Raw genomic sequence first — 23,496 nt, 5'->3', positions numbered from 1 at the left:
GATAAGCCCTAGGCCCCACTATTATGGACAAACTATGGCTATTAGTAAATTTGGAAAAGACGACCCTCTCCCCCCTTGCCCTCCCCCCACCCCCCAACTTGTGCTTTTCGATACTTTAAGTTTTGAATGTATTGCCATGAAGTTGAACATGGTTTCATCCCCCCAACCTTTGCTCCAGTGGATGAAAGGGGATGTTTGTGCGATTGATGTTTGGGTGCTTCCTTTTCTCCCTCACGACGAGGTGTGTGCTCACATTATGACTTATGTTTTTACAATTCAATTAATTAGTCCATAACGGACCTAAATTAACCTAATAAATGTAAGTTAATCTTGCCCCTCCCCTCCCCTTCCCTCCGCCTCCATCAACCTCACCATCCCTCAACCTCATTGTTGCTTAGGCCTCTCACTCTTGTCGTTCCACTCTCGCAGTTCTTGTCTCCCTCTTCCTACGCCCATGCCCTCCCCACTTGCTCTTGTCGTTCCACTCTCGCACTTCTTGTCTCCCTCTCCCTTCGCCCATGCCCTCTCGCTTCGCTCAGTTGCCCTCCCCCTCCTCTTTGTCTCCACCTCCTTCCCTCCCCTTCTCTTCCTCTCCCTTTGCTTAGCAATGTCTTCCACCTCCTCCCTTCGCTTAGCAATGTCTTCTCTACCTTCACCTCTCTTCCTCAGCCACCCTTCTTTCCCTCAGCTTAGGCTCATCTCGCTTGTCCCTTAATGCCATCATCGTGACACTATCATCAAGCTTGCAACGATGAAACCAACAAGCAACTATTACAATTCTGCACAGTAAAGAAGAGATTTTCATACAACAAAAAAGTTTACATCCAATATTTTTTTCTACGACGTTGCTCCTAGCAAAATTATGTCGCTCCTCCCTCTGGATAGCTTTTTTGCATTCTTCTATACTATATCTTAAGGAGGGTGAACTTCACGAGAGGCTGACACGTGGTGACTAATCCACAGAGAGAGAGAGAGAGAGAGAGAGAGAGAGAGAGAGAGAGAGAGAGAGAGAGAGAGAGAGAGAGAGAGAGAGAGAGAGAGAGAGAGAGAGAGAGAGAGAGAGAGAGAGAGAGAGAGAGAGAGAGAGAGAGAGAGAGAGGTGTGAAAATTCTTGAATATTTGTGTGTGTGTGTGTGTGTGTGTTGTGGTATGTATGTATATGTTTTTCCCAAATTTTCTTAAAATTCCTCAAAGTTTGAGATCTAGCCCATCATAGACGGGTCAGGTTACTCGTGCAAAGAATGTAGGTGGATTTTACTGTTGCGAGAACAATGGTTGCAGTTCAGCAAGGATCCTACAAATTCCCTGCTTATTCAGCTCTAGTGAATGAAAGGAGCGGAATTCAAGGAGCAGGTAAGGAGGGATCACAAAAGGAAGGAGGGGAATGAAAGAGCAGGGAGGGAGCGATCTACATTAAGATTTTTGAAAGGAGCACACAGGGAGAGATCACAAAAGGGAGGAGTGGGATGAAAGGAGTAGGGATAAGCAACGTGAAAAGTAGTGATCAGGTGAGCTTAGGATAATGGACAAATACAACTTTAGGTGGTTTTCCAATCTTAGCTTAATCTAATAACGAATTCTACAAGCCAACTAATTAATTAGATTTCCCCCCAAAAGATTTCTAGGGGGACATATTTGTGCCTTGTCATAATCTTTGTTTTCTTGCTGAATGCCTATTCCTCACTCTCAAGATTGAGATGGACACTAATCAACAAGTATCACACCACTTGCCCGCCATTCTCCAAAAGGTGTTGTGAAGGCCTACTGTCCTAGTTGGCCCAATAGAGGGAGAGGCCCGAACACTCACATAAAAGATTTGTGTCCAGCCCATGAATTACTTGGCCAAGTCCTCCAATTGCTATATGATTGGCCCATTCCATCTCCTCCAATGTCTACACCAATCATAGGTTGGTGACATAAACTAGTAGCCTGATGACCACCGAGTGGTGTGAACCACCACACCTAGCGACCATCCTCCAATTCTCCATGGGCAAGCGGGTGGTATGAATCCAACCTAAGCATCTTACTTAAGGTTAGGGCTTGGATAAAAAAATTTTACGAGTTAGGGGAAGAAGGGGATCTCATTATTCTTATGATGCAACCAATGCCTTGGTGGAAGGCCATTGTGTTCATTCTTATGATGGGAGAAAGGTACTTGTTCATTTCACTAGTCGAGGAGAGTAACTTGGCCATGAGTATCCAAGGAATGAACATGAATGCATAGTGCCAATGAGATGGGGTAAGGTGACCTACTGATATCCCTGCTAGAAGTAATAGAGAGTATCTTGATTGAGAGTATTCACAGGTTGGGTTTAGACCAGACGAATGCCATCCTCACAAAAGGGGCATTGCACGAGGTGGAACATCTCCATTCGATCACGTACATGTCTGATAGAAGGCCCCTGTGTTTGGCAAAACCCCCTTGCCCAAGCATCGCCCAAGCTAGTTAAAAAATGTGACATGCAGGAATGACCAATAAACTGATCGAAGTGAGTAGCGAGCAGTGAAGTCATCCATTATGTCGGGACCGACAGAGAGGCTACATGTTAAAGCTAAAAGTAGTTTCTTCATGGTATTGAGAAAACCACCGGAACATGCATTCGGCCGGGCCGGCGACGACAGCCCGCAAAATCAACCAGTCCAAGCTAGGATGGCGTCGAGGTAGGGAGGGAGGTGGTGAAAGGAAGGAGTGTGTAAGTCAACGAGAGAGGTTGACTGAACGGAAGGGGCGCAACTGTTGAGAAAAGAAGGGTTAAGGGGGGGGAAAGGAGGGTTAAGGGGGAGATTAAGGGTAATAAGCTATGATAAAAGTGGGGGGATTAAGAGTAATAAGCTATGATAAGTCGTGACTCTCCTGCTAGGGTCCCGTCTTAGACTGTCTTTCTTCGTCTTCGTCATTTTCGTCATTTTCTTCATAACCTTCTTCTTCTTCTTCTTCTGTTGCTTCCGCCATAGCCAAGCTCCGCCATAGCCACCAAGCTTTCCTCTTAATCATGCCTCCCCTTCATCCCTAGTACCCTCCTCATCCTCTCCTTCACCTCCGTCTCCTTCCTCACCATCTCCTCCTCCCCTCCTCTCTTCCCCTTCTTCCCCTTCCCCTCCCATTTATGCTTCCCCTCCCCCTCCCACATGCCCCTCCCCCTTACCTCCACCATGTCCCTCTCCCACTCTCCCTCCCGCACCCCCATGCTTGACCGAGCTTCCCTCTGCCAGAACTCCTGCCTCCTGCTCCTCGAGAGCGTACTTCTCGTCTATGGAGCCGAGCGGAAAGCTCAGTTGTCCGTTTCAGCACTCGTTTCTTGATAATTTTTCCGTCTGGTTCCGGGCCTAGTGGGCTCGTGCACTACTCGAACTAGAAGTGGAAATGCCGGCTTCGACAGGATGGGCTAGGCCCGAGGATTTGGTGGAAAATCTGAGCTCACTCGATACGACGGCAAGGCTGAAAGCTCTTCGGGACGTCAAAAATCAGATAATTGGAAATAAGACCAAGAAGCTTTCTTACATAAAGCTTGGTGCGGTACCTCGGGTGGTAGAGATATTGGCTAGTGACACTGAGACACCATTATTGGTACAGTCTGCTGCGGCAGTGGGTAGTTTTGCATGCGGGATAGAAGCAGGTGTGAAAGCAGTGCTCGACAGTGGCGTCCTTCCGCACCTTTTGAAGATGCTCTCCAACAGGGATAGCAAGGTGTGATTTTTACACCGACTCATTGTTTGGGACTTCTTGATTGCCTAGGCAATGCGTGCATGTGATTGGAGATTAGAAATGCATGAGACCTTTCTGTTTTAAGCACCCGTTGACGATGTGTGGGAATTGCGCCACCATAGCTTGCCGATGCTGTCCCTTGAGCGTTCATCTTTCGAGTTATAGGGAGAATGCAGGCTTTCGACAGGTTGTCTTTGGGTTTTCAATTGATATGCTATCGTGCTGCACGGGACAATAAGGAATATTCACCAACTCAGTTTTCTCTATCAGCAGGCCCGTGTTCTTGATCGGTTAACTGTTTAACAGTCCTGATTTTAGTCTTTGCCGTTGAGTGAATCTGAGCGAACAATTGAATTGTGTACTATGTTAAATGTGGGACACCAAGTTGACAGGCTGGGTACCCTAGAATAAGAGCATCCTCATGTTGCTGGGGGTGACTCCGGTTGCCCTAGTAAAGGTAAAAAACTGCTCTTCCTCGTTGCTCTTACGTGGTATGTTCCATAAGTGTATTTTCTAGTAGAAGCTGGAGATAATGCTATTCTAAGAAAGGAACTAGCAATGATGCCGAAGGCAATCACCTCAACAGTGGGGTGGTACCTTCTCACATAAATGAGAGAAGGTACCCTAAGTTATTAAAACGGAAGTGAGATCTGTAATTGCTTTAAACCCCAGCCCAGCCCTAAAGTAGCTATGACTTGTCCTTGAAATTTAACTGGGAGATGGTATTTGTGTGAAATGTTTTTGGGCTGCCACTTCCAATTGATGTGATCCTCCACCCTTTTTTAGGAGGACTTAACTTCTTGATCCTCTCTGGCGGCCGAATGTTCTCCTTCTCATCCGTAAGGGGAATGCTTTAATTATATGAACTCTATCCTAATTCTAAGGAAGTTGTGCTGTTGTGGCCATCCTAATGAATGAGTTTGTGCAGGATGCTTGTGAGCTTGTCACTTGAGCCATCCCCGACTTTGAATACATGTATTTGGATGCGTACCCCTAATGTGCTCCTTCTCATCCATGAGGGGAAAAGCTGTGTAGACCTGCGGCTCAGGATGGAACAAAGAGATATGGAGGGCTTATGCATGGGTGTTACTCTTGTGAGCTTGTCACTTGAGCCATCTCCGACTTTGAATACATGTATCTGGATGTGTACCCCTAATGTGCTCCTTCTCATCCATGAGGGGAAAAGCTCAGTGTAGACGTGCGGCTCAGGATGGAACAAAGAGATATGGAGGGCTTATGCATGGGTGTTACTGATGACGCTTTAATTATATGAACTCTACCCAGTACTGATAAGAAAGTTAAGCTGTTTTGGAGCCATCCAAAGGGATGAGTTTTTGCTGTACGCTTGGAAGCTAAAGCCACCCCCCGACTTTCGAATACACATATTTGGATGTCGGACTGACCTAATGCACGAGGATTCCACACTGTATCATCATACATATGAGTTGCCTCTCTCGTCTGCCTCACCAGTGCACTCACATTTTGCCAGTGGCTATTGATACAAACCATTAGCGGACATATTAGACAATCGACCTTTCCCTGAAACTGTTTCCTTGTTTTTGTTTTTTGGGGAATCGATCAATTTTGTGCTGTGAAGTCGAAAGTACCCTAGCAGCTAGTAGACAGATCTAAATACATGAAACTAAGGTACATGTTTCAGTTAAAGGAGTTAAATGTAATTGTCATTATTTTTTGTGTTAAGCATAATGGAGGCAATTAAGGGTTTGCACTTTTAATATTATCTTTCTTTTTCCATTGAGGCTTTGTTTCTGTGCCTGCATAGGTTTAAATGTCTAGTATTGTCCAGCTCAGCTACTTTTGTTGGAGGTGGTGGCCTTCACCCATTGTGCGTGAAAAAGGCTTAATAAGAAGGGGGGGCAGCCTCATGCTGACACGTGGATTTAATCGGAGTAATCCCATTTTTTGGGAGGAGAGAGAGGCCCTTTGCATGGCTGGGGGGCGGGGCTTGGGACCTCCAGTACGCAGTGCACACATGGTGCCTTCTGTGCCTAAATGGTATCAGAGCAGAGATACTCTGTGGACCTGTGCGCTCACGGGCTGCTGCGCTGTTGATGCATGGTGGCTCCGGCAGATTTGCTGGACTGTGCTGGCGGATTTGTCGTGATCTGACGGCATTTCAAAAAGTGCTATTGGACTGTTTGGCGGCTCCCCCCTGCTCTGTTTATGACTGCGCAACTGTTACCTCCTGGGTGGGCGTTGGTGACCTTCGAAGACTTTGTAGCAGCTGCACTTGAGTTTGTGACGGCCGCGGTACATTGTGCACTTGTAATCGTGCACGTGTGCATTTGTGTGCTTCAGGGATTTGCCCACAGGGGGGTGTTGGATGTGGTGGCCTTCACCCCTCATTGTGTGTGAAAAAGGCTTAATAAGAAGGGGGGCCAGCCTCATGCTGAAGCGTGGATTTAATGAGAGTAATCCCATAAGCATATGTGTGTATTTGGGGGCCTAGGATATAATGGCCCATTTGAACCTCTCTCTCTCATTCCTCCCAGGATTTTTTGGGAGGATAGAGAGGCCCTTTGCATGGCTAGGGGGCGGGGCTTGGGACCCCCCCGTAGCCGGTGCACACGTGGCGCCTACAACTTTGTGATATCTTTCTCACAGTTTTATATAGAAAACGTTCTGAGATTATTAGCTTCACTCCTGAATGTATTTCTTCCTGCGGGCAAGATTTCCTGTGTGTAGAGGAAATTGAGTTTTGGCCAAGAACACCTTTTGTGTATGAGGAGAAGCTTCTTTTTTGTATGAGAGATGAACTTTTGTGCAGAACCAAGTTGTCTAAAATGATATTTAATAAAGCACCGCTATAACAGTGATCAAAACTATGGTGGCTGAAGCAGCTGTGCTGATTTGGAATTGGAGAAGTAATAGCCAGAATGCTGTTCCAAACTGTGGTTATACTGCAGAAATCTTTGGGAAGTTTTAGCCTTTAGGCTTACACTGGCAAGAATTAGCCAGCAATTAATCTAGAGGAGATTTGACTGCGATTGTCAATGAAAGGAAATCATTGTCCATGTGTTTGAAATTTATCTTGGAAATCGATTACTTGGCTGAGCTGTGTCTTGGAATTTTCTACGATTTGATTTGTCTGTCTGAATCCTTCTAAACTGTGTGTGACTCTGTCTGGTGAATGCTGCTTTGTGCCTTCGTACTTCATTTCACTGTGCCTATAGCGTGTGACATCTTATCTCATGATCCCTAAAGAAAGGTTACATTGCCCCTTGCCTGGCCTCAAAAGGGTTGAGAAGAGATTAGACAAAACAAAGATCTTTGACAGGGTTGGTTTGCATAGAAATGGAGACATATAAGTTTTAAAATCACCAAAGGGAATGAAAAGGGTGGGAAACAGGAGGTGGGGCCTCGCATAAACAGTGCTCCAGTTTCACCAAAAATACATTAGTAGTAAATACTCTTAGTGTCATTTTACTGCTTGCATTATAATGAACCTCAGGTTGGTACATCTCCAGTCATGATTGAGAAAGCAGAAAATAAATGTTGATATGTGGGCCTCTAAGGCCTTTTTCTATGTCGATTTTCAATGGGTGAAGGATGATTATGTTCCACATGGTAATCTCTTTTTATTGCTGCTGGTTGTGGGCTGTTGAATTGATGTTTTTACTCAGGGCTGTAAATGCAAATTTTTCTCTGTGCAGCAGGTTGTTGAGGCTGGGGCTCGCTCTTTAAAAATGATATTTCAGTCGACACTTGCTCCGAGGAATGATATGTTGCAGGGGCATAGGATGGAGCTGCTCTTAGCTCTTCTCAATAGTGGGAATGACAATGTGGCAGAAGTTGCAGCCAATGTTCTTGCAAGGTGTTGCGAAACTCCAGAACATCAACAAGCAATTGTTGATGCAGGTGGTATGCAAAACTTGTTGTGCCTTCTTTCTGGATCTTTAAAAAAGAGAGAAGCTGCTCTTGATGCATTGGCCGCTTTAGTAAAAAACAATCCCCAGATCTCCTTGAGGCTTGTGGCGATGGATCAAGGAAGAGCACTGGCTTCTGTTATCAAGCTGGTTAAGGATAAGTCACCAAAAACACGGCTTCTGGCGTGTATGTGCCTTGCTAATGTCAGCAGATCGTGCCCGTCCTGTTATCCTCAAGAGTGGGAAGTTAGGGCCAGCATGCTGGCTGTTGTTGTAAAACTGCTTGAAGAGCCAGGACAGGTTGGAGAAGACTCACCTATTGTGTTGGCAGACATTGTTGCCAACAGTGAGGAGCTTCAAAAGGCTGCTTATAAGTTTAATGGCATTGAAAAGCTGTGTGTTTTGCTGCAAAAAGGTTCTCTTCCAACAAAGCAGTTGGAGGGTGTATTGCTGGCCCTTGCAGAGCTGTGCTCGAGATTGGAAGATAGCCGCAGACAACTACTAGATCAGGAAGCTGGAAGGAATGTATGTCGTCTTTCTGCTTTGCTTTTCTTTCTGGTGATACTCGTTTGATTACTTCAGGTTTCAGGGACTCGATTCTATTAAATGTTGACACTTTCTTGTAAAATTAGTCTTCCAGCATTCCAGCATGTTGTGAAATCATGTCAACCATTAACCTGAGTAAATGTCCATGATGTTCTCTTCACAGATGACCTTGTGTTTTGTCTCTAACCTCCAGTTGGTTATATATTTTTTGTTGTATCATAGTGGGTTTTAGTTCTTCAAAACATATCCAAACGGTAGTGCTTCACTGAGGTTTCCTGATTTGGGTATGAGTGGCTTATTTCTATTCATGAGGAGATATCTAATTTTGGGGTTTTAGTTCTTCGAAACATATTGAAATGGTAGTGCTTCACTGAGTTTTCCTGATTTGGGTATGAGTGGCTTATTTCTATTCATGAGGAGATATCTAATTTCGGGGGGCTTTATTTACAGGCACAAGCTGCAATTATTTCAGCTTTGGTGCATCCATCTGTAGGTGTACGAGTTGCAGCGTGCACCTGTATAAAAAGTATATCCAGATCAGTAAAGGTTAGGGTCACTTCTTTATTTGGCTCTTGGTCCGCACAATACGAATTTGCATTTGCTGCTACTGATGTGACTTTGGAACAGAACCTTCGTACCAGCTTAACAGATGAGCGGCTTGTATTTCCTCTTTTTAAGCTGCTGGATGACCCTTATTCTCAAGTTCAGGTTAGTTTTATAAGTCAAATGTTGGTATATGCGCTTGTCTACCTGTTCTTGGAATCTTTCTCCAAGTTTTGAATCATGAAAGTATGTGACTGTTTGCAGGTTGCAGCTTTAAGTGCAGTGAGTAATGTTGTGCTTGACTTTACGCCCCACAAGTCTGTATTTTTTCAATGTGGAGGTGTAAGCCAGCTGGTTCAGTTGGCTCGCTCAATGGATCCAATCTTGAGATTGAATGCGGTTTGGGCATTGAGGAACCTTCTTTATCTAGCAGACATGTTGGTAAAGGAGAAAGTAATGTCAGATCTGACTCTGTCTACATTGGCCAGTCTGATTCATGGTAATTTACAGTCCCCTCATCAGTTTCACATCTATAATTGCAGGCGGTGTTAGGAATTGCTTAGTTTTCATTTCGTTTCTCCAATTGCACATTATTGAAAATTGTTTTTTCCTATTGTAGGCTCGTCTGCTTAGCAACCTGATGCTGATATTTCAAGCTAGACTCACTTTTAGTAAATCTATCTGTCAAAGAACTTTTTCTTTCCTTTTTGATTTACAGCTCCCTCCTTATCAGTTGTACTCCTCTAATTGCAGGTGGTGCTAAGAATTGTTTGATTTCAAATTTACAGTGTTCTCTAAATGCCCATCATTGAAAATTGGTTTTTGCTACCATGATTTTTATTGGGCTCATCTGCTTAGCAACCTGATACTGACATTTCAAGTTAGACTCAAATTAAGTACATCCATACTGTTAAAAACATTATCTTTTCTTTTACATATAGCTTTCGTCAAGGGTTGGAGTAGAGTCTTGGGACTAGGTATTTTCTTGGCAATATTTTTTGTTTTCTCTACGTGTCACCTTCCAAAAGGTGAAATACTGTTAATAGGTATACTTTTTTGAAATTTTCTCCGCCTGTTAAATCAAGCACTCCCAATACCAAAGTCAACAGTCAATGCACAGCTAAGGTTTATAAAAGGCCTATTTCTCTGTTGCAGCTTGGTAACAGAAAAGCTTTTCTAGAGTATGCTGTGTTTTTTTAGGGTTTCAACTTTCTGTATAGAGACAAGGACATGAATATAACAAAACCTGTTCACTTAATGGATGTTTGGGGATACCTATATGGTTTTTAAAATCATGCTTCATTTTATTTTCAAATGTTCTCACGTGGTGTGTCTAGCATATCAATTTCTTTTCAAATGTATGGTTACACCTGTTTAAGATTCACAATCCTGAAAGCTGAATCTGCTAGAGTACAAAATTTGAGTTAGTACACTGCTCTAGGTTTGTGAAATCTCCCCTCCCCCCCCCCACCCCCCCCTCTTTTCTTCATTTCCTGTGTCTCTCGGGTCTTGGTAGGTGGCTCTACTAGCTGTATCTTACTTGATGTGGTGATTTAATCAGATTCAGAGGAGATGGTTCAAGAACAAGCTTTAGCATTTGTTCGGAATCTTGTTTATGGCAGTGTGGATTCTGTACAACAAGTATTTTCAGAGGATGGTGCTATATTGGCTGCTGTGGAAAGGCAACTTTGTGTTGCCACACGCCCGGAGATTTGTACTCAGGTGAGTCTGGTATCAGGACTACATCTTATGCCTGGCTACTGATCAGAATGCAAGCCATGGCTTTGCTTACAATGCTAATATTTCCCTCTTGGAGTTTTGTTTGGCCCCCTTTCTAGAACTCCCCTGCCTCTGTCGTGTCTTTGTGTAATTCTCTTTCCCCCTTGCTCTTCCCTGCCTCCTTCGCCCCCTTTGCGTAATTCTCTTTCCCCCCTTGTTCTTTTCTTTTTATCTTTGTTTTGAACCATTATCATTTCATTTTAGTCTTATGAAGGTGTATATTTGAATTTGCCTAGTCTAGTGTGCAATTGTCATGGTTTATTTAGTTGCGTTCTCAAGCATTGATACAGATTTACTTGAGTGCTGTGGTTATCCTCACTGATATTTGGTTGTATGCCTGAGCAGGGGGTCTATGTTTTAAGCAATATTGCTGCAGGCAATGAGTTCCACAAGGAGGCAGTAATGGGTTTTGTTGCACCGCCTGGAGGCTGTACTTTGTCTCCTTTGACGAGATTTTTGCAGGACATGAGCAACCCGCAGCTTCGTGTTGCGACAGTGTGGTGTATTATGAATCTGAGCTACCCAGATAGTCCTGGTGCTATGGCTCGTGTCTCAAGGCTTCGGGAGGCTGGTATCCAGCAACAGCTGCTCAAAATGGTGGATGATCCTTGCATTGATGTGAAGGTTAGCATCTACTGATGAATATTGATTTTTTTGATGTCATACTTACACGAAAATGTGAATGATCAATCTCTGCCCTGGATACAGGATCGTGTCAAGACAGCTTTAGAACAGTTCATTGGGGTGACCAATGTTTGAAGGCTTATTTTCTTTTGAGGGTGGGGAAGGCAATTGGAAATCAAGGCACAAAGGACTGAGATGCCTGTACAACACCTCGTATTATGAAGAGGAGATTTTATGTTAAAGCCATTTAGAATATCCAATGTTTGGATGTCCACAACTTCTTTTGCCATGGTTGGACATGAAAATATGGGGTAGTGTTTGAACGGTAAGTAAAGCATCTCCTTTTCCTTCAAGTCCCCCCTCTAACCTTACTGTGCAGTCTTCTGCAGAAATTAGCTCTTTCCATATTAACTCAAAAAAGGAGAGAGATATGAACTGGAAGTCACAATCTGGGGACTTTGTTTGAAAACATCTGTGTTGTGAGGGGTCATACATGTAGTGTTTTTGAGTGCACATGCTGATAATGCTCTGGTTGACCTTTCAAAGAGCACTGAGTTGTAAATTGGGATTCTGGCACCTTAAGATGGACTTTCTATTTTTCTTCAAATTCCATCTTTCTATGGTGGATTTGCATAATTCTTGCTCTATCTTGAGCCTTTCTAACACCATCTGTTGCTAGCTTTCATATCTTCAAGATAGTCTTTGGTTGCCTGAACCTTTCTGTTTTTGGAGTCCCATTGCAATTGGAGCTCTAGGTTGACATCCATGACATCATCATGAATGGACTAAAACCTATTGTTGAATATTTGGCACTACCATATGCAAATTCTAATGTGAGTATATACTATCATAATTAGTTTGCCTTTTTAATGACATATGCTCGAACCATATCCTCAATAATTTGATTGATCCTTTCAATTTTACGATGACTCATATTCAAAGTAGTTTCCAACCTCATGAAAACAGCCCTTAAAAAATGACTGTTATATCTGCTATCCCAATCACTAACGGCACCGGCTGGTAGTCCATACAATGTATAAATATGCTCTATAAATAGCTTTGCTAATTCAAGAGTTTTTGTCCTATGTAAATAAAATCCTTGGAGATACTTTCCGACTTTCTAGACTGGTTCTTGAAAGGATGTAGCAGACCCAGTATGAATTGAGATGACATGTTAGTGATTAATTACGTGAAGGGAATTGTTATAAGATTTGTGGATGTAAGGTAGGGAGTTTGTATGTCTTATCTGTATCGTTTTACTTTAGTTTATTGATGTGCTTTTCAGCCTTAAAAATAGCTTTCCTCCTGTCAGCTACAGTTCCCCAGTCTTCCTCCATTATGAGCGTGGGAAAGGCAAGGGGTACAATACTGGCTGGTAGCCTGTATGATCTATAAATATGCTCCACAAATAGCTTGGCTAATTCAAGACTTTTCATCCCACATTAAAATCGATGGAGATAACTTCTCATTTGCCAAATGGGATCTCAAAAGGATGTAGCAGGCCCATTATGAATTGAGATGACATGTCAGTGATACACGGCGAAGGTCCTGCGCTATCTGCATAACAAACAGGTCAAGTACGGAGTTGTTTGTATATTCGTATCTGTGTTGTTTTACTATTGTTTATTGATGTGATTTTGAGTCTTTGAAATAGTTTCCTCCTCTGCCATCTACAATTCCATCGTCTTCCTGCATCACGAGGAAAAGGCAAGGGGGGTAGACTTCATTAAAAAAATATTTGACCTTGCCGACTCTCCCTCTGGCTTTCTCAGCTCACCATCTAGTTGTCTCCTCAACCTCTCCTCCCCAACTCAGCTGCACCCTTGACCTCTCTTCCCCCCCTCTCTCTCTCTCTCTCTTTTCTCTTCATTGTAGCCCCTCTTTACTCCAATCCTAACTATTCCTCCTAACAAGAGCATTTCTGTTTTAATCCCCCACCCATTTGCTTAGCATTTTTGTTCCCTTGATTTGCCCTACTAAGATTTCACTGCTGCTTTCATCAAACTTGGCTAGCCTTCACCTTTAGTGCTAGCCTTCATCATGGCTGAGCGGAGTGCCAATAGAAACTCAGTACGAAGACCTTTCTATAAATGGATGCTCAAGTATGTGCGGGTGTGTGGATTTGTATGTGTGAGAGCATATGTTTATACTTTGTTCTACAACCACTGTTGGGCGCTGATGACGTCAGTGGGGATGTCATAGTAGCTAGTCCTTGCTATGCGTTTGATGGAGTTTATGGTTTTCAACCTTATCATGACTATCACGATATTTTGTGATTTAGAGGATGAGTTTGGGCATGTTCCTAGTTCCATCTAGATATATAGATATAAACATTACTACCGCAATAGACTGATTCTCAATTAGACACTTGCCTGTCAATCAGACCTCCCTTGTACCCCCCCAAACCCGCCCCCTCTCCCCCCCGTGCATTCGTTGTGCTGTTGATTTTTTGACTAATGTTTTGCTACTACTGCTGTATTCAACTTCACAATTTGTGTTTATGCTACAACGTTCATTCTTTCATTTTGTAGGGCTGCTTGATTTGGTTCAGTTTGCTTGGTTTACTTTGGTAGGTGAGCTATATGGCACCTTAGGTTAGGTTGGTTAGGTCAAGGTAGGTCTGGCTAGGAATTTTTAAAGGTAAATTAGAGTTGCCTTGCAGTTGGTTTTAGTGCAATGGGTAAATAGGTCCCTCCAATTGATATTGACAAAACTAATGATGCGACAAACCTAGATTATGTCCCATTGTATACACAAGAAAAATATGAAGATATACATATTGGTTAATCCATAGTCTCGGGATATCATTGATACAACATCCTTTCAAAATATGCTTCGTCCACTATGTTTTCATTATACAATGTTTTCATGACTCTCATTGCTACAATAATTTTTCAAAATGTGTTTCATCCTATATGTTTTCATACAATGTTAAATAATTGTTTTCATTATACATGAATTATGTTTGGAATTTTATCTTTCTATAGTGTCAAACCATGCTGGATTCTAAGGCATAGATGTTAATGTTACAATTTTCTAAAGAACCAGGAACCATTAGACTTTGCAAGGCCATCAGACTTTGAAATATGGAAATATAAAAAAGTAATGTAGATTTTTCTTACATGAGTTCAGAATGCTCAAGTGAGTGCTTCTTTTGCTAATTTGGTGAAGAGGCTTAGGATGTAATGGGAGTACCACCTTCAGTATGCTCATTCTATAGCCTTTGTAATTGAGAACATTTTATCAATGAGAGAAACTTTTTGCCTTTTTTGAGTCTGGGAGTTCAGTTGACAGTCACTCCTTCATGCCTTTTAATTGGTGATACTCATGTTGGGATAATTGATCATGGGGACCATAGTTACAAATAGCGAACGGTGTTCCTCCATATGGAATGAGGGAATGTGCATTCCAAGGCTTCCAGATCTCGTGGAACTTTCACCTGGTTCGGAACTCCAGGGAATGCTGTATCTGTAATCTGGGTTCTGTTGTCTGGCATGGCCGCAGATTTGGGGGAGGAAGGCTGAAACAGTGCCATTTCGGCACTGTTTGCTGTTGCCTCCTCTCCTCTCCTGTGAGGCTTCTCTCAGCTGTGCCCTACAAAAAATTAGAGGGAGCTTGCTTACGGCCAACTCCCATGCAGTGGAAGATTCACTCCGAGATCACAAGATACTAAGATGAACACACAATTCAAGTGCTTACTACTCAGATCTGAAAGAGAACTCAGATGTACAGCCAGGACAGAATAGAGAAGTGCCTGTGTAGGCCTCAGTAGCTGCTCAAGGCTGAGCACTCCTGCAAAAGTATGCTCTGATGTGTACTGCAGGCAAAGCTCCCTTCCATGCACTCCTACAGGTGTCGGTCTGCAGCTAGGTCTGCTGCAAGTGTCAGGGACTTGCAAAGTACTGGTGATGTAGATCCCTAGGTACACTGCTGCACTCCTGCCCTCCATGATGCTCTTTGCATGTTGCTGGCCTACAGGCTGGAGTGCCCTGTGGTGTCAGCTCTCAACCTTTTGAATGAAATGAATGTCTCCAAAGAGGGCCTATATATAGAGCTGCATCTGGCCAACCCTGTGACAGACTGCACACGAGGCAGGCCAACAGGCCTGCTGCCTATCTGCTGCCCTTACTTGCTGCTGCCGTCTCTGCTGTTGCAGACTGTAGGCAGCCTGTTCTGGCCGACCTGAGCAGGCCGATCAGTCTCCCCTGCTTGGCCCTATAAATCCCTCACATTGGCCTCCCTTTTGCCCATCTCTGGGCCTTCATTTGGGCTCATGGCTGCCCCTGGCCCTTTCCAGCCCTCAAAGGCAGGCTTTGGTGACCCTTTGAGGTGCCCCAAAACATCATGAAGAAGGGATCCGATTTGCTGCTCACATGGCAGCCATCTTGCTGCCCACATGGCAGCTTTACCTACAATTCTATGCATGTGTCAAGCCCCTGAGCTCTCCTCATTTGGGGGCTTACAGTTGGGGCACTGACCCTGTACTTCCAACATGCCCTCCTCTCAGTCCTATCTCAGCCCCTCCTGAGCCTCTCAGTGCCCTCTCCTTTAGGCTCTAAAGCAGCAAGCTTCAGACCCTTTCCCTCCTCTCACTACTCAGCCTCTTCCTCTTCGCTAAGAGCTTCCCTCAAGTCTCATCCCCTTCTCCAATCCCTCTTTCTCTTTCACATTTCTCTGGAGTCCCATCCATCTTCGGACCTCTATGTCATAATGCACATGGCAAATGTCATCAATGTACATTTCAAATTTCCGTGTTTTTAAAAGTTCAAAGCTGAGCTGTAAGAAAATGATTTTTTTTTCATATGCTGGTATATTTACGTGTGATCTCTGGCAGAGAATAAGGGTCAACTCCCCGTTTGTAAGCCTCAAAATGTGGGGAGCGACACCTGTAGAGAAATAGGGCAAAGGGAGAGGAATGAAATAGCTGCTATGTAGGCAGCACACAGGCTGCCACATGTTGATGCTGATTGAGGACGTGTAGTCACAGCTGATATTTCTGTTTTTCTTTCTAGTAACTTGAGAGGCCTTTTTCATGAAAGGCATGGTATTTCGATTGTACTCTTCAAAAGAGTCTCGCCTTTGTAAAGCTATTTAGAAGAAAGTGTAGGAGTGCAAAATATCTTATTAGAATGGAAAGGGAAGAATAATTGCTCAAAGCAAAGTAATTATCTTTCTTAAAAAAATGAAACTCTTGCTCAAAAATTCCTTAGGAATTTTGTCATATTTCATATGGACAAATGTTCCAATAACTTGTGTTTTATTTGCAAAAAGTTTTACTTATAACGTCTTTGGAGAGTAATGAACTTGTCTGCCTAAACTTATGCCCTTGCCTTAGTTTCTCAAAAGGATCTGATCTCAAAAAACCTGAGTTTTTGTAAGTCTTCAGGGTGTGTTTGCAATCCAAAGTATCCCTTCTCTTTGTGTTGCTTGAAAGTTTCACAAAAATTCAAAAAGCCAAGATTTATTGCAGCTGCTTGTAAGAGACGGATCTCTCTAAATTCAAGCTCTCTTTTAACTAACTCCGTAGGAGTGATTCCTGTTGTAAAATGCTTTAATTCCTCTCGAAGCATTAAAGGAAAAGAGTATCCGGTTCTCCTTCAAACCTACGATTTTATTACGCTTTATACAAAGATCGAGCTAGAAGTTATGAAGTTTAGAATTATAAAGTAATGGCTGAAGGTTTTTAAGTTGACATTTGACAAGGATAGGTGCGAAGTGCTAAGAGTTGAGAAAACATCTTTTGGTTTGACTTTTTGTGGCTAAATAATAAACATCATGACATTGATTCTAAAAAGAAAAAAAACACAAAAACAGAAATGTTGAAGATGTTTGCTCTTGGATAGATTTTCTTTTAGATAATATTTACATCACAATAGAAGATTCTTTGTTTCAACAAATTATAGGAATCCCAATGGGCATTAATTGTGCTGTCTTTTTATCAAACTTTTATCTCTTCAGAAGAACAAAAAATCTTAATTTGTACATTGGATATATTCTAGTCCTACAAAGGTATATTTTATCTCTTCTTATTTCTATCAATACCTGCCCTATCATAAGCTTAGCCAAGCTAGCCATTTTATAGATGTTTTATTTGTACCAGATGTTTCCGACTTTCAAGACATTATGTACACAGGCTCTTGTGCTTTTGGAGAAGGAATCTATCCTCGTGACTCTTGTGAACTTAACTGCACGTCAAGTGGAGATTCTTGTGTTTTCTTAGATCTTAGACCCTCTCAATCTGCCGTAGGATTAGAGGTTGATATGTATGGTAAACATCAACAACATGGATAGAGTGGTTTACACATTATAAAAATTCCTCACTTTTGACTCAAAACATTTCTGATATGGCAAAATATGGAGTCATTTCTTCTCAATTCCATAGATTTTTAATGAGCCTTTGTACAACTAAGGAATCTTTTATAACTCAATGTAGTAATTCGATCAATTTGCTAATACACAAGAGGTATAATCCAAGAAAAATAATGAAAAAAGTAACACACAATCTTAGATATGAAGTCTTTTATCTACGGTGTATTTGCCTTAGGCCTGTTGAGAATGATTGAACATAAGCTGAAAAACAAAAAGCGGGAGAACAGCCTGATTTTCTTTTAGTTTCAAAATAGAGTTACATTGAGTATGCATGTGCTTTCTAAGTAAGGAATTTAATTTTGCATCATTGTAGGAAGCATTATATAATTGTAAGTGTTTCCTTTAGTTTTTAAAATTTTAAATAATTCATTTATTCTGACATTCTTTCTTTCATCATACATGTGAGAGAGAGAGAGAGAGAGAGAGAGAGAGAGAGATTTTATGTTTTTTGGTCTATTTTGTTTCTTGATTTGTTTGTTTTAATTTTGCTTAGTCACCTTCTTCCTTTCTTCTTTGTTTCTTGTTATGTTTCCCTTTGGTTTAATTGACATATTTTAGTAAGCACTGGGTTTGCCAAGAGACTCTGCAGGTCTTTAAAAACCCAGTATAGCAGCTTATGCTTGGGCACTGATGACGACGTAAGCATTGCTTTGCTTGCTAGGTATGTCTACCTTTGTTTTTTGAATTTTTTTGTTTGCTCATTTTTCTCCTCTTTCGTTTTCTCTCTTATTTTCATTGTAGAATTTTGGACTGTAGGACAACAAAAATCTGAATTTGTACAATAGGAGATATTCTAGTCTTACAAGGGTATATATCCTTCGTACGTTCTACCCACAGGGCAGATCAGTCTACTGTGGCACTGTTGTGCTGCTGCCCACATACAAGACTTCACACAAGCCATGTAGAGGGGGCATAGGGACTCGCAAAAGGATCCATTGTGTCGGCTCCAGAACTAGGCAAAGACCCAGCAAAGAAGGCAGTTGAAAAGGGGTTTTACCGGTCCCCAAGGGCTGGTCTGGTTGGCCAGTCTATCTACTGGGTCAGCCAGCCAGCAGACTGATCAGCTGTATATAGGGAGCCAACCCTAACCCTCGTCCACCTTGGCCATCCAGCCCTACGTAAGGCCCCAATTAGGGAGGCACACAGCCATTCAAAAGAGGCCCATTGCAGGCTGCAGGCAAGGCCCTCAGAACTGCGCAAGGCACTAGTAAGAGTCAACGAAGTGCATCAGCAAGGGTCAGTGGGTCGGCTCTTTCTTCAGGCCTCAGAAGTGCGTTTGGGCACTAGAGAAGGTGGAGACGGAGGCAGTAGAAGGGTGCTTGAGAAAGATGCCATGTGGACATGAGAGAGAACTGCCACATGGGCAGTTTGGAAGGCAATGATGCTGCCTTTCGGGAAGAAAGCAGGCTGTCATGTAGGCAGCACTATAGGCTCCATGTGGGGAGCACAGCAGTTCAACAGAGGTGGCATCAACCTTGCGATTGGTTGAAGCTCTGGTAAGGGCTCGAGCAGTCCACAAGGGACTCTTATGGAGCGGGTTCATGTGTGGGGCTCCAAAAAGGGCTGAGATGGGGAAAGCCAAGAAGATGCTTTGGTGGAGGCCCTGCTATGGGCACAAGGATGCATCATGTGGGGACAGATCAGCCCTAGACCTAGTCGGCCAGGGTAGAGACTAGGTTGGTCCTGTCTAAAGGGGCCAATTAATTAGATCTAAAGGGTGGCACAACTCTGAGCTCTCAGCTATACAGAGGGATGGGGCTTCAGCTAGAAGAGGCCCGTGGCACGGCTCATATAGTTGGATGCTTGTCACGGGTATCCAAGCCCGTGGCCATGCTGGATTGCCATGCAGGCAGCCAGCTCAGCAGCAGTCCACGTAGGCAGCCACCTGGCCTGTCACAAAGGCAGCCACATCAGCAGCTGCCATGTGGGACTGCCACGCAGTCAGCCAGCAGGTGCAGGCCACACAGACAGTGCATGAGCTGCCACGTGTGAGCACTGATGTCAGTGCCTACCACGTGGCCAGTCAGTTGCCACGCAGCAGACGGTTCAGCAGTAGAAGCAGGTTGGGACAGGATGAGGCTGGTTGGTTGGCATCTGCAGCCTGGTCGATATTTTAGGGCCCAAGGGGGGTCTATAAAAGCAGCCCCTTTGGTCCCTCTATTTTCATCCACTCTCTGGTCTTCAAGCCTTTAGACCAGGCTTCTTTGCTGCAGAACAGCAGGGCGCCTCAGCCTCTCCAGGGATCTAGTGAGGATTCACCTCCTCTAGTTAGCTTAGTCTTTTCCTGTTTTGCAGTTTTTCAGCCCCTCCATACAGTTGTATTCAGCCCTTTGGGCATTCATACATTTCAGTTATATATTCCTCTTCGGAGGTCCACTACATTTCTCTCTCTTTGATTCTCTCACTCACATCCCACAGCATGACTTTGTGTATTGAGTGCATCATCTAGCAATTTGCAGTTAGTATTGAGCAGGAGAGAGAGTGAGGATAGTCTATCTCCCGCTACATTGATATCAGAGCTTCAGATTCTTTCCCAAGGCAGAGGGGTTTCTAGGGGTATCTATTTTTATAGTTTGTCCCTTCCCCAGACTAGTGTAGTACCATACTCCATTAGCCGTTCCCTTCCCATCGCGCATCAGCCCGGCTCTCGTCTTCACCCGTAGGCCTTTACGCCGCGCTTCGGTTAGTAAAGAGGGGAATTTTTTTTCCAAGAATCAAGAGGTTCATGTCATTCAGGGACCATCCCCATCGTTTATGGTCCTGACAAGATCCGGTAAGGACACCATGAGCACCAGCAAGCAGTCCAACACAGGGGGGAGGGTTCAGTGTCTCAACCGCCACCTCCACCTCCACCATAGAATCCTGTAGACACTTCCATGTTTGCCATGATAGCAATGTTGCAGTCTATGATGCAAATACAACAACCAAAGTTTGAGGCTTTCTTCACTCGCATGGCCCAGCTTTCGAAGATGCAGGAAGATCGCGAGCAAGCCGCCAAAGAGCGCGAAGGCTAGCTTGGGAGGAACGCGATCGGGAGGTTCGGTAAGCAAGAGAAGAACATGAGTGGGAAGCTCGAGAAGCCAAAGACGAACGCGATGTAGCCGGGAAGCCAAATAACTCTAGGACTGCGAGACTCAGGAGGCCAAGGAGCTTCAAGAACGTACTGCTTGAGAAGAGAAGCAAGAACAAGACCGGCAACTTCTCATTTCTTTGCTTCAACTAGCGGGGGAGGAAAGGAGAGACTTCCATCACCAGCCAAGTCTTCCTTTCCAGGGAAACTCAAATTCACACGGTACGATGGTAAGTAGGAACCTTTAGTGTTGTCTTCGTGGCTCAATCAGTTTGAAAGCTATTTTTCAGTGATGCATATGTAATACATACTTGCATGTCGGTATATTCACATGTATTTTAATTTCTACATATCTTTGTAACATCAAGATGCAATCGAGGTTGCTTGCCATTTTCAAGAGAGGGGTATGTCTCAAGGGTGTGAGCTTTGTACTTCATACGGGCAGAACCTTGGAACACTAGGAGGGTAGAGCCTTGGGATGTGGGTGTGTAAGTTTTCTCCCTAGGGGTTAGCATCTTGGGGGTGTAAGTTTTTCCCGTGGGGGTTAGTGAATCACCAAAGAGGGGGCAAAGTAACCCGTAGGACCCAAGTTGGCCATTGGTTTGACCCCACTAGAACGGGCAAGGGGCAAATTAAAGTTGGTCATTGGTTTCACCCCCTAGGGCATAGGGGCAAATTAAAGGCCTTGGGGGCAATCCAAAATCTTAGCATCCATGCACCTTTCAAGCATGACGGTCACTTGGTGGCTCAAGTGGCAGAAAGACCACTATGATGCAGACGAGGAGACACCTTTCTACAGTTGAACGGAATTCATGAAAGATCTTCGATCACGGTTCCTACCACTGCACTACCTGGACAGGCTCCACAGTTCTACGAGTTATGCCAGGGGGATATCGAGTCAGTGAATCATTATGCCAATAAAATCACGCAGATGTTCGTATAGTTGCAATTGGAGGACAGTCAAAAGCTGAGCAAATTTCTTCACGGGTTGTGATCAGACATCCAATGGTACATCTGTAGCTTGCTTAGAACTTTGAGTGTGCATATGAGCTTGCTTAGAACTCTGAGTTCATGCACAAGGGTCAAGGACCCAAACATGTCAACAGTAAGAAGCCCTTGGATTCCGTCGCTATCGATGGAGGAAAGAAGACCAGCACATGGCCATAGAAGAAGAGACAACAAGCAACGGCTACGAAGGATATGTGGATGCAGCAACATGAGCGACGCACGTCAAAGAGAACCATTGCTTCTTTTGCCATGAGTAGAGTCACAAAAAGCAGGATTGCCCACATTTCAAGAAGCAAGAAGCGGATGGATCCATGACAAGTGGTTCTTCTATAGCTTCGACTCCAGCCAAGACAACCTTAGTGGGTTTAGAGGAGATCGAAGAAGATCAATAGAATGGGGACTCTTACCAGTTTCCCACCATGTTCCAGTTCTCCGAACAGAAAGTCCTTATCCTCGCAGACCCAGGGAGTGAGGACATGATTTCTTCTAAAGTTGCTCAGCAAGCCATGTTGAGTCTCACCCCGTCCAATTCTATTGCCTTGCATGGGGTATTCATAGGACAACAGGCTGAGAGCAATAAGGTGGCCACAAGAGCCACTCTAAAGATAGGAGGATTCGCAGATATCCGTACTTTTAGGGTCACACAAACTCAAGCAACGGACATCATCTTGGGACCCTGATGGTGGCACTAGTTTGAAGTTCGCTTAGACTATTAGAACCAGGGTTTGGACCTCAAAATTCCAGATCACGGGGTTAAGTTCATCGCTTGGCTCAAAGACGCTTTGCCTCGCCCTTGATTTTGGCAATCTAGATGGCACTCAAGATTCGCAAGGGAAGACAGGCATGCATTGTCTATGTCAACGCGATCAATATAGAAGTTTTAGCCAGGACCCCCGAGCAGGAAGCTTTGCTTCAGCAGTACTAGGACATTGTCCTCACATTGAGCTTGCCTCTAGCCTTGCCACCCAGTCCGCTAGAGGACCATCGTATTGGGCTTTTGCTTGGATCATCACCTCCTAGCAAGCATCCTTACCGTCTCAACAAGACGATGGAGGCATCCTTACCGTCTCAACAAGACGATGGAGGAGGAACTTGAGCAGTAGTTAGAGGAGTTGTTATGCAATGGCTTCATTTGCCGTAGTAACTCACCATACGCAACTCCAATCCCCTTGGTCAAGAAGAAGGACAACTTTGCTTGAATGTGTGGATTATCGCACCCTAAACAAGTTGACCATCAAAAGTAGGTTCCCATGCCGAGGATTGACTACCTCTTGGAGCGCGCCTGAATGGAGCCAAGATGTTCTCAAAGATTGATATGAAGAGTGGGTACCATAAGATCCGGATTCATGAGCTGGATTTTCAGAAGACGACATTTTGCATAGAGAAATCCTAGCATGAGTTCGTGCTGATGTCCTTGGGTCTCAGAGGGGCTCCCATGTCCTTCAATCGTATGATGCCTTGGATCTTCAAACCGTTGATTGGTAAGAGTATCTTTGTGTTTCTCGATGACATTCTAGTTTTCTCAAAGGATCCAATACATCATGTGAAGCATGTTGAGTAGGTTCTTGAACTTTTGAAGGACAACCAGCTGTGCATCAACGCCAAGAAAATTGGAGGAGGTACATTATTTGGGGTACATCATCACTCCAATAGTTTTGCTTGGACCCAGCCAAGGTGAAGGATATTGTCGAGTGGGAGGTGCCTACCATCGCACAAGAGATTTGGATGTTTATGGGTATTTGCTAGGCCTACCCGAAGCTCAGCAAGGGTTTGGCAAAAATAGCGATTCCAACGATCTTTAATAGGGAGTAAAAGCTAGGAAACAGCCTATTACCTTTACTCTAGCAGCTCTTTCAGCCTTTGTCGAGTTGAAGGACACAATCACGACAGCACCGTGCCTCATAATTGGATCAACTCTTCGACGTACGGACCGATGCTAACAACTATGCCATTGTAGCAGTTCT

At 43.9% G+C, this 23,496-nt stretch overlaps 1 protein-coding gene across 3 annotated transcripts in view; it reads left to right on the top strand.

Annotated features, from left to right (window-relative positions):
* The first annotated feature begins 2,893 nt into the window (after positions 1–2,893).
* The window catches only part of LOC147885010 (ARM repeat superfamily protein), a 46,606-nt gene continuing 26,003 nt past the window's right edge, over positions 2,894–23,496 (top strand). Inside the window, exons 1-8 of one of the 3 annotated variants that reach the window (XM_087397690.1) lie at positions 2,894–3,688; positions 7,381–8,118; positions 8,590–8,685; positions 8,767–8,847; positions 8,947–9,181; positions 10,244–10,404; positions 10,807–11,085; positions 11,170–11,410. In XM_087397690.1, the coding sequence (XP_087253816.1) occupies positions 3,365–3,688; positions 7,381–8,118; positions 8,590–8,685; positions 8,767–8,847; positions 8,947–9,181; positions 10,244–10,404; positions 10,807–11,085; positions 11,170–11,220 (1,965 nt within the window). In that variant the 5' untranslated portion in view covers positions 2,894–3,364 and the 3' untranslated portion in view covers positions 11,221–11,410. The remainder of the gene's footprint in view (positions 3,689–7,380; positions 8,119–8,589; positions 8,686–8,766; positions 8,848–8,946; positions 9,182–10,243; positions 10,405–10,806; positions 11,086–11,169; positions 11,411–23,496) is intronic. The other 2 variants (XM_087397691.1, XM_087397692.1) reach the window with 2 other exon arrangements.

Source organism: Dipteris shenzhenensis, chromosome 26 (genome assembly GCF_047967505.1).
Source record: "Dipteris shenzhenensis isolate YYH24624 ecotype China chromosome 26, Dip_SZ_1.0, whole genome shotgun sequence".
Classification (NCBI taxonomy): domain Eukaryota; kingdom Viridiplantae; phylum Streptophyta; class Polypodiopsida; order Gleicheniales; family Dipteridaceae; genus Dipteris; species Dipteris shenzhenensis.
Note: the sequence above shows the minus strand (reverse complement) of the source record. Positions and strands in the feature narration are given on the sequence as shown.